This window comes from Bidens hawaiensis, unplaced genomic scaffold (genome assembly GCF_021521415.1).
Source record: "Bidens hawaiensis isolate Kalapana, Puna unplaced genomic scaffold, B.hawaiensis_p1.1 tig00008946_1, whole genome shotgun sequence".
Taxonomy (NCBI): domain Eukaryota; kingdom Viridiplantae; phylum Streptophyta; class Magnoliopsida; order Asterales; family Asteraceae; genus Bidens; species Bidens hawaiensis.
In genome coordinates, this window is record NW_027491650.1 from 78,328 (window position 1) to 90,260 (window position 11,933).

Below are 11,933 nucleotides of genomic sequence, written 5' to 3' on the forward strand. Positions count from 1 at the left end.
GCTATTGGGTGTATATATATTCTTTTTTGTAGTTTTGTAACTAATATGATGATTTTATAAATAAACTATTTATAAATATTGCATTAGGATTAATGCTATTTGAGTGGCTTAATGAAGTAAGGCTGAGATTTTTGTGATCTCGAGTTCGATCCTGAGGCATTCGGGTTTTACCACCAGTGGGCCTTCGGACGGGTTGCTTTTCTCAGGAACTGGAGATAACTTGGAGGCGTTTAAGGGCTCTGTACGGATGAGTTGGGCCAACTAGCGGTGGCCTTTAGCCATTGGGTCCATCCTGTACGGAATACATAGGCATTTTATGTTTGTTGGTAGTTAAAATAAAAGGATTAATGCTATTTATTATTTTGTTTAATTAAAAAAAACTTAATAATATTTATAAGTTCAGCTCAAACTTATTTATTTTATGATATCAAACTTATTTATTTTATTCTACGATTGGTGACAAAAATAAAAAGATGAGAAGGATTTTTAGAAAAAAAAAACCCATAAAAAATAATAAAAAACTATAAAAAAATTCATAACTCAAAATATAATAAAAAAACAAAAATATAAAAAAAACACAAAAATGTTTTCACCGACTTCTTTGTTAAAAAAAAAGACTCAATGTTTAGGAAAAAAAAATCATTGTGTCTTTTATTTATCATTGTGTTTTTTGTTTACTTTCGTTATTGATTATGTCTTTTTTATTTAACACTGTGTCTTTTTTTCTTGATATTGTGTTATATTATTCAATATTATATTATATTCGGCGACATATTGTGTTTTTTTTTATTTATCATGGTGTTGTTTGTTCATTTTCGGCATTGTGTTTTTTTTTCTCGGCATTGTATCTTTTCGGCCTTTTTTTAAATAGGAATGACAGGGGAAACATTTTGGTTTTTTTATTTTCTTTTGTTTTTTATTTATATTTTGAGTTATGGTTTTTTATTTTATATCTTGTGATTTTTAAGAGTTTTCTGTGTAGCCACAAATCCTTCTCACACTTCTCATGTTTGTCTCCTTTGCATTTTAACTTTTCTCTCATTATCATATCCAGATGAATTACTTAATTCATCTATAATTCTCAATCAGTCATTAATCTGATCATTCTCATTTTTTAATATGCTTTTAGTTTCTAAATTATTTTTTTTATGTATTAAAGTGAAAGTTTTATGTATTATTTATAAATTTTATTTTTGCTTAGTCAGTAAATCAGTCTTCCACAGTTCGTTTTATTGGCAAAACTTTTAAAACGTCAAGGGGTTAGGAGGGCTTGAGTTCATGTCTCCTAAAGGACAAAAATTTTACAATTAAAAGAAGTTTGTTTTAGAAAATGTTTGATTATCCTTATCTGTTTTGTATTTTTTAATAGGATAGGTTTTATATATATCTAACTATTATAATAAAGTAAAATAATTGTTGACACTTGTCATCTTTAGGTTAATTATCGTAATTTTTTTCCTTCCAAAACTAAGATCTTAATTAACCCTAAATATATGTAATAGATCAATAATTATTCACTTTTCTTTAATGCTCTATTTATATTATATTTATACATTTTTATAAAAATAAATATTAACATATTCTTTTACAATATAGTCCAAAATACATGATGGAATCCAAAAATTAACAACAAACCATGTTTGTCAAATGTTCAAAAAAATATAATTTCAAATGTTATCGTTAGCATGTTGTACTTTGTACTATGGGGGTGTTTGGGATTGCTTATTTTCACCAACTTATAACTTATAAACTTTTTGAAAAGTAATAAGGTATTTGGGATTGCTTATTTGCTTATATTGTGAGAGAAAAATTTCTATAAGTTACACTTTGGTAACTTATTAACTTAATAAAAAGTTATAAGGAGGTAAAATAAGAAATCCCAAACACCCATGTGTATATTGTAGAAGATTGTAAAGAAAACAAAACTCGAATATGCTTTCATTTTACAAAGTTATTTTTTTAATCATTAACTTATAAATATATGCTTAAAAGTCGACCTATTTTATTATTTTAATTATTACTACTACTATTATTATTATTATTGTAAACTGTCATATAAATTTATAAATTATAAATCTATGCTTTAAATCTATACATTTATTTTTGGGTTAATTTAGTACACTATATATATGTTAAAATATAATGATAGTATATACGAATCACTTTCATACATAACAAAGTTTATCATATTTAATTTCTTAGTATTTTTATCAAGGATTGTTCCAGATTTTTTGTGGAACTAAAATTTGATTTTTATGGTCAAAAGTTGGTAAATAGATTGTTTGGTACAAATTAACTACATTTATGATCAAAATTTGTTACAGGTCAAAAACAGAAAATCTGTGAATTTTTAAAAGTTTGAGAATGCAAATAGATTTATCATCAAATTTGTTACGGGTTCAAAGTGTTGACTTGAAAATGTCAAACGGATGAAAGTTAGAATTTTAAACATGATTCGGGTTGACTATTTTTCCTCCGACTATTAAAATTTAAGAAAAGATTGCAAACATTTTCGACATGCCACCCTAGACCTATCAATGCTTCTAACTTTTATCAAATTTGAAATATTTATTTAAACATTAACTTTTCCTTCAATGATGATCAGAGCATTGAATGGGAAACATGCCATGCAAAACTATGCTTAAATGAAGCAAAATATTCAAAAGATTGAATGAGTTAACATACTATATTTTATGTTGTCATTATAACAAAGTCGAAAGGCTCTCTGAAACTTATCAAGATCTTTTTCGTGGTGTTGCTCAGAAAAACATAGTTTATGAAGAACATCCGTCGTTACAATTTAATGTTCTCCTTTCCTTCGATGGATGGTAAATTGATAAATATATCAATAAAGGTAACACTTATTTTGTATTTAGGCTGAATGGTTAGAACAACTATCGTATGAGAAGTTTTATTCCTGAAATTGGTTAATAACCAAAATTATTTTAGTTATATATATATATATGACACTTAAATGAAATTTTCAATCGAAAGAGCATTCTCAGGTACATTTCTGCACGTGCATTTTTTTTATTTAGTTTATTAAAAAAATCATTTTATGATATAAATAAAATTAATTTATGTACACATAGCATAGATATAAGCATATATGTAATACATGTTTTCATATACGTTATGTAATTATTTGCTTTACTTGTAATTTTGATTTGGATAATCCCGTGTGTGACACGGACACTAAAACTAGTGTGCGTATGTGTGTGTGTGTATATATATATGAGGATGGATGGTAAATTGATAAATATATCAATAAAGGTAACACTTATTTTGTATTTAGGCTGAATGGTTAGAACAACTATCGTATGAGAAGTTTTATTCCTGAAATTGGTTAATAACCAAAATTATTTTAGTTATATATATATATATATATGACACTTAAATGAAATTTTCAATCGAAAGAGCATTCTCAGGTACATTTCTGCACGTGCATTTTTTTATTAAGTTTATTAAAAAAATCATTTTATGATATAAATAAAATTAATTTATGTACACATAGCATAGATATAAGCATGTATGTAATACATGTTTTCATATACGTTATGTAATTATTTGCTTTCCTTGTAATTTTGATTTGGATAATCCCGTGTGTGACACGGGCACTAAAACTAGTGTGCGTATGTGTGTGTGTGTGTGTGTATATATATATGAGGAGGGATATTTTGAGAACCATGTTGAGTTTTAAAAACTCAATTATTGGTCACACATTTAATTAAATGGATTGGAATATGTGGTTGAGATTAAATCTGACCAAAAAGTCAGAGTAGAAGAGAGAATAAATATGTAAGTGATTACACAAACTTTTACGTTCGTTACACATTTGTAAAAAGTCGACTCGTTGCGTAAAAAATTATGTAATTCTTTTACGTATATGTAACCTACATATATTACGCATGTGTAAAAAAAATTTCGAAAAAAAAACGTTACGTTGAGTTCTTTCGAGTTCTTAAAACTCAAAAGGGTTCTCATTTGAAATCTCCTATATATATATATATATAAACTTGATTAATGTATCATTGTATCACGAGTTTTGAACTAGAGAAAAATACGCTTGACGGATAGGTGAGCATGCAAATTAGATACTAGAGTTTGTTCTCATATAATAACAGTCACTTGTGCATTTTCATAAAATATAAAATAAAAAATGTGAGTTGATTGTTAATTAACATAAACAAGAGAGTGAGTGAATAAATATATGACAGATGAAATAAAAATGCATTACTACGATAATATTTACGACAACAAACATTCATGAACCGTCACATAAGTTCTACATAATATTTCAGATTTTCTTTAAAACCACTTACTCTTCTACAACAACAAAGTTCCGCATACCCCGTTAAAATATACACACATATATATATGTGCACGCGCGCGTGTGAGAAACATAGCTCACCTCACTCGACCGAACTATGCTCGCGATTTATGACATGCATCGAACGGACCTAGGCCACATCAAGCCTCGTCCGCCTTCTTCTTGTCCGACGGCGTCACATCAACTAGACGACACTCACAAACAAACCGTTGTGGATGTTCTTAGATCGTAAACCAATATAAAGGGACGTTACTTTAGCATCACTCAAGACACATGATCATGATCATTCTTTCATTAACACAACTATCATAAATAAATAACATACATAAAACTTTAAAGAGGTTTCCCACATTAAAGCACATTACTCATCCAATTTAATTTTACATGTTGTATCTAGTGGCGAAGTTTGGATGAGTTTGCCGAGGAAGAGGGGGGAGGGGGTGGGGAACGGACTCAAATGTATTAAAAAAAATCATAAATGAGGGGTCCGGGCTCAAATGTTCGGTAAAAAAACCAGGTGAATTTACACTATGTATACAAAATTTCGGGCGAAAAAAAGGGTCAATTTACACTATTACGCAAAAAAAAGGACGGCGAGCCCCACGGGTCCTAAGGAAGCTTCGCCCCTGGTTGCATCCTCTACTTCTTGACACATTAGTCCTCTTTTCACGTTAAACAACAAATACATGTATCATGTTTTGAGAAAAAAAAAACAACGATAAAAATTTAAGAGGATGGGTATTTATGCCAATCTCATATAAATAACATCGTAATTAGAAATAAAATGAACTAACTCTATAGAAAATAATATTTTTCATAAAATACCCCTTTCTTTTCCTAATATTTCTTTTACTACTTCGATTTAGGTCGGTTTTGGGCTATAAGCAAAAAAAAAAATATATATATAAAAATGAAACTTTAGTTTTTGCAATTTTGAAAACCGTTCGTTTTTCGTTTTTCGGTTTTCAGTTTGTTTTCAGTGCGGTTTCGCGGTTTTTACCTGTTTTGTCGTTTAAGCTTAAAATTTAAACTAATAAATGAAAGGTTCGTTTTTGGTTTATTTCATTAACAACTCTAAATTACTAAATATGATGTAAGCATAAATTCTAATCATTTACATTTACAATACCCGTTACAAGTCACATCCATTGTCACATTTAATTAATAACCACAAAATTACATATCACGTTTCCATATTCCTTGGGGTACAATCCATTATTTTCTTGGATAAAAAAAGGTAAAAAAAACTCAATCTTCCACAATTTGTTGTCGTTACATCAAATTACCAAAGTAACCTTTTACAGAAACACTTTTTTTAGCGAAAAAAAAAAAAACAAAACACCATGCCTCATAAGAACGCCAGTCTCAACGTAGTTGTGTTTTTTTTTAAATCCCCAGGTTGGATTGTTTTTAGCTCCTTTTTTCTAAAATTTGGGTTTGTGCTTGGCTCGTTTATTATTTAATAATTTATATATGTTTTTAATAATTTTATGTATTTGAAGAGAAACTTAAACGAGCCTAAGCTCAGCTCGAGCTCGTGTAGTATTTTAAACGAACCAAAGCTTTGCTCAAACTCGATAATATAGTGTGAAGTTAATAAACAAAAGTCTAAAAGAGGTAAAACTTAAAAGTACCCAAGACTCGACAAGCATGAGGAACTTCCCATATAAGGCTTGTGCTCGAAAAAACTCAACTAATTTCGAGTTTTTTTATCAATCCAAACTCGAGTAGATCGCGAGCAAATCAGCCGTTTTACACCACTAAATTTATAAGCAAGTAGCTCGCCAACATCTTGACTCGCATAAATTTAATCATTTACGTTTATCGTTCACATTTAATTTAGTAATCACAATATCACATTTCCGTGCTCTTTGGGATAAAATCTTCAATTTGATATCACACCAGTTTACCAAATTGCCCTCATGCAGAAAACACTTTTTTAATAGAGAGAATAATAATATAATAACTAGGCGGGTGCCAGCGCGATACGACGGGTGTTTGAACGCATACCCTGTTAATCACGTAACACTTATGAGTGTTTATGGTTATGGTTTGGTTTAAAACCGTGAAGAAGTTTAAACCGGAGATCTGTGTGGTTTCATAATTGATATTTTTACTTTTAGTCGGTTGGTCAGTTTCAAAATTTTCAAACCGTAGTCAATGGTTTGGTTCGCAGCTTATATCGAAAACCGGCCATATGAAACCAACCAAACTGTAAATGTTGAATGCATTTTAATTTCTCTTATTATTTAGTATTAGATACGTTTTGTTATATACATCGGATATAGTTAAAATACAATTGAACAAAGTCTTTTTAAATACAAGTAAACTTGGCTATAACAACTTTATATTAATCTAATTCTAGTATGATTTGTAGTAGTCATGGTTCTTGTTATTATTTCGTGTCTTATGTCATCTAATTATGTGGCTAAAAATATCATTTTTCATATTATGACCCTCTAAGGTATCATATCTTGTCGATGCTTAGTTAGGATTAATGGTACAGTTAAATTAATAATTATTTAAACATTATTTATCATAGTTTAAACTGTGAAACCAAACTGGAATCATACCGTAAGTAACAGTTTAGTTTCAATTTTCAATGGTTGAGTTTTGGTTTGGGACGACAAAAAACGATATTAACGTTAGGCTTACAAGTTTAACTTAAAAACCACCAGAATTGACATTGAACGCCCCTACGTAACAAATTAATTTGTTTAAATTTTAAAAATTATAACAATATCATATTCAAATTAAAGAGAATAAAATGTTCGTTTTTATGGTATAATTTTTCTACAAAAATATTAATGTATGAAGAAGTTAATGTCGTTTAAAAATCACGGGAAGTTAGTTTAAAATTGAAATAAAAAACATAATATGGTTAAAGAATAAAGGGTAAACTTGTAAGTTGGATAAATTTTGGTTATAGTTTACCCCTATTAACACATGTAATTTATGTTTTAAAATTTATAAAACTCTTAAAATTAAGTGTCTTAATTTACCCTTATCTCATGTATTATATATAGTATACATATAATAATAATAATAATAATAATAATAATAATAATAAAACACACGGTATAGGACTACTGTGTATCCATATATACACACACTGTGCCTCATACAAATTGTCAGTGTTCAGCGTAGTTGTGCTCCCTTAATAACCTCCTGCTGCCTGCTACTCTTTCTGCTGCTCGCATTCGACAAACACAATGGGGAAGGTACACACACACACACACCTGTGCTCTGATTTTGTTGTTTCTTCTTCTTCTTCTTCTTCTTCTTCTTCTTCTTTTTACAGAATTTGTAACTTTAACATGAAATAATTTCGTGCGTAATGAATCAGCATGTTTGATTCAATTTACGGATGAATCGCAATGTTTCGAGGTTTTATTTTCGGTTTTATGCATATTATTATTATTATTATTATTTTAACAATTTCTGAAAGAGCATGTCTGATTGAATATGATTCCTGCAAGTTTTATCGATGAATCGTTACTTATTCATCAATATTTTAGGTTTAATTTCTGTTCTATTATTATTTTTAACAAATCCTGTATAAATGAGGTTTAAAATGTAAATATCATGTATAATGAATGAGCATGTTTGATTTAATCTGATATTATACAAGTTTTACGGATGAATCGCACTTGTTTATTGATATTTTAGGTTTTATTCACTATTTATTTAACAATTTCTCTGAAAATGAACTTTAATGAGATATTTCATGTATATTGAATGAGCATGTTCGATTGAATCTGTACGGATAACACTGGTTGATCGATATTTATCATATTTTAGCCTAATTTTCTGATTTTCATGAAAATGAAGTGTAAAAATGAGATTTCATGTTATATTGTATGAGAATATTTGATTGAAATTGATTTCACACGCTAGTTTTATGAACGATTCAACTCGTTTATCACTGCTTTACGTTTAGTTTCCGATATGATTCAACAGAAGGTTTATTTTCTCTATTTTTGTACGGTTTCATGGAGGTAAACACGTGTATGCGACTCAGTGATGCGATTTACAGATTGTACGTTCGCTTAGCGTTTGATTGAGTGAATCATAACTAGTTTATGTTATCATATTAGGTTTTCGTGGTTTTCATACTCTGTTATCGGTATAATACTCGAATGTTTTTAGATTTTTATCGATTGAGGGAAACTGAAACATGACTTCTTTTGATTCTACTAGCTTATAGTACTCGGTTAACGAAAATACTGAATGATATTTGAAGTTTTTGTTCAATTTGTTTTAAATTTTTTGCGTTTTTTCCATTAAAAATTAATCGATGATATTCGATTGAGTGAATCATGGTTCGGTTTTATTCAGCTTTGCTTATAATAATCTGTTAACAGAATAAGTTAACAGAAAAATGTATGAATTTGTTGCTTAATTTGTTCTACAATATGTTTACTGTTTGATTGAAGATATGATACAGTGAATCATGGTTCATGATTCATTATTATATAAGTACTCGGTTAACGAAAATACTGAATGATATATGAAGTTTTTGTTCAATTTGTTTTAGAATAATGTGTAAATCGTACGTTCGATTTAACGAATCATGATTCGTTTTCATCCTGTTAGGTTACGACAATCTGTTGGATTTTTAGCTTGATTTTTGTTAAATTTGTGTGTTTTTGTGATAAAATTAATCCATGATATTCGATTGAGTGAACATGGTTCGTTTTTATTTGACTTTGCTTATAATAATAATCTGTTAACAGAATAATGTATGAATTTGTTGTAAAACATGTTTACTGTTTGATTGAATATTTGATACAGTAAAATCATGATTCATTATTATTAACTAGCTTCTAATGCTCCATATGAATGTTATTAAAAATTGCAGAACAAGAACAATAATAACAATAACAGCAACAACGACAACAGCAACAACACGGAAGAGCCGAAGCCTGAAGAGAACAGCAACAAAGCTGATGGAGCAGATGACAAATCTAACAACCAAAAATCCGACAAAAACAACAAAGCTGGAAAGATCGTGTTAGGCGTTTATCTTCATTGTCAAGGCTGTGTTGAAACCCTTGTGAAATCACTCAGAGGATTTGAAGGTGACTGTTTATTATTATTATTATTATTATTATTATTATTATTATACTGCAATTAGTATCTTTGAATGTACCAAAGATTCTAATGCATTAATTTATATAGTAACAGTAATAGTAATAATAAGATATTATTACTGTTATTATTACTAATTACTGACAAATAACGGCTATTATTCTAATCATGAATGCTGTTTAATAAGATTGATTATCATTCATTATGTAGATTTAATAGTTAATTATTATTAATGTTAATGATTGATGAATTTTTTAGGCGTTGAAGAAGTTGAAGTTAATGCAAAAGATCACCGTGTGACTGTGAAAGGCAAATCTGCAGATCCGGTACGTGTTGCAGAGCGCGTGAGGCGTAAAACAGGGAAGCATGTTGATATCATATTTCCGGTGCAGAAGAAACAGCAGCCTGAGAAGAAACAGGAGAAGAAACCAGAGGTTATTTCTGTTACTTTAACACTAATTATTGTTTCAAGTTGGCAATTTATTATTAGTTATTATAAGCAATCAGGTGGTGTAAACGAGTTACGACTTACGAGAGCCCGAGCTCTTTTTTCTATAGCTCGAGCTCGGCTCGTGAGTTGTTTTTTCAAGTATTATTCATTAATCAATCGATGTACATGTCAATTTGGCAATTTTCAGTTGTTAGAAGCAATTAGGTGGGCGTAAACGAGCTGGGCCCGAGCTCAACTAGGCTCGCGCTCGGCTCGAGCTAGACTCAGTTTGAGCTCTTTTCTTAAAGCTCGAGCGCAGCTCGTAAGTCGTTTTTTCAATAGGTTGTTTATTATTTATTAGTTAAGCGATACACATTTTTTATTGTATTTTGAGAAAAACCTTAACAAGCCTAAGATTGGCTTGAGCTCATGTGCAGTTTAATCGAGCTAAAGCTCTACTCATTTGTTATATTTTATTAAACAATATACTTTTTTCAGTTATTTTATATATTTAAGAAAAAGTTTAATGAGCCTAAGCTCAGCTCGAGCTCATGTTCAGTTGCTTAAACGAGCCAAAGCTCAGCTTTAGCTTAGCTTTTGTGTAAGGCTCATTTATTACTTATTAGTTATTTGAAATACATTTTTAATTATTTGTATAATATTTTGAGAAAAACCTTAACGAGCCTAATCTCGACTTGAGCTCATGTGCAGTTGCTTAAACGAGCCACAGCTTGACTCGAGCTTGGCATTGTGGTGTGAAATTAATACATAGAAAACCTAAATAGTTAAAGCTTAAAAATATATAAGGCTCGTTAAGGCTCGACGAGCCTAAATGTAAAACAATCTTACATTTTTAATTATTTTTATATAATTTGATATAGGCATCAAAAGTGCAAGAGGTGGCATTGAAGATGCATATTCACTGTGAGGGTTGTTCAAAGCATGTCAAACACTGCATTCACAAGATGGAAGGTAAATTGCTTAATTTTCAGTTAAATATCATCACAATTATCCTCTGTTTTGGTTCATATAATGATATAATTTACTTCTGTTTCTGCAAATTATTGGTACAATGTTAATATAATGTTAATTTGCACCTAGAGATCAGAATATAAGCATAAAAGATATACATATTATACCATATATGTTTATAGTTATTTTTTTTTAATTCTTTTTAACCTTAACCTATATTTAAAGATGAGATTTGAGAATTTGTCGGGTTGATTCGGTTCAGTTATTGGCTGGCTAAAATCGAACCTACAACCATTGTTTCGGTTTTACTTTTTACATTTACGCACGCGATCAGTTTTGGTTAAAAATGGTTACCGGGGAAAATGTGGTTTTGGTTAATTCGGTTAACCATTCGTTAACCGCCCGCTTTAGACTGGGTGAATCTAATATGTCAAGTCACATAAAAAATACAAGTAATCTTTTTAACTTATTACAAAATAAACATAACTAATATGCTATTTGTAAGACAGTATCAGATAATAACCTTTTTTGAGGTATAAATATTATTTAAAAAAAATAAAAAATACAATGTATATTTAATATCGGTTAATTTGGTTAATTCGGTTATTGATACACGTGTAACCATAACCAAACCACAGAAACGATTAGTTATTCGGGCTTTATTTATTTATTATTTTTTTTTATTGTTATGTGATTGACAGGAGTACAAACTGTCAATGTTGAAATGGAAAAATCACTGGTGACTGTAAAGGGTACCATGGATCCGAAAAACCTAGTGGCATACATTAGCAAGCGGGCCGGAAGGCATGCCGAGATAGTGAACCCGAAAAACAAAAACAAGGACAAAAAGGATGGTGAACAAAAGGATGAAAACCAAAAGAATGATCAAAAGAATGAAAAGAACAAAGACAACAACAAAAATGCCGGTTCACCGTACCCGAATATCCCGCCGGGGCTCATTTACGCCCCGCAGCTCTTTAGTGATGAGAACCCGAACGCTTGCTCCATTATGTAGTTAGACGGATACGTATATAATATATATTTACACGTTGCAAGACGAAGTCTAGGGTTGCGTTTTCGCTTGCGAAATGATTTTGTGGAGATGGTTTG

The 11,933-nt window shown here is 29.8% G+C and overlaps 1 protein-coding gene across 1 annotated transcript; it reads left to right on the plus strand.

Annotated features, from left to right (window-relative positions):
* Positions 1-7,542: 7,542 nt before the first annotated feature.
* LOC143530456 (heavy metal-associated isoprenylated plant protein 8-like) lies at positions 7,543-11,933 on the plus strand. Its single transcript, XM_077025989.1, has 5 exons — positions 7,543-7,551; positions 9,192-9,411; positions 9,680-9,855; positions 10,733-10,823; positions 11,525-11,933. The coding sequence occupies exons 1-5, from the start codon at positions 7,543-7,545 to the stop codon at positions 11,836-11,838; spliced, it is 810 nt and encodes a 269-aa protein (XP_076882104.1). The 3' UTR covers positions 11,839-11,933.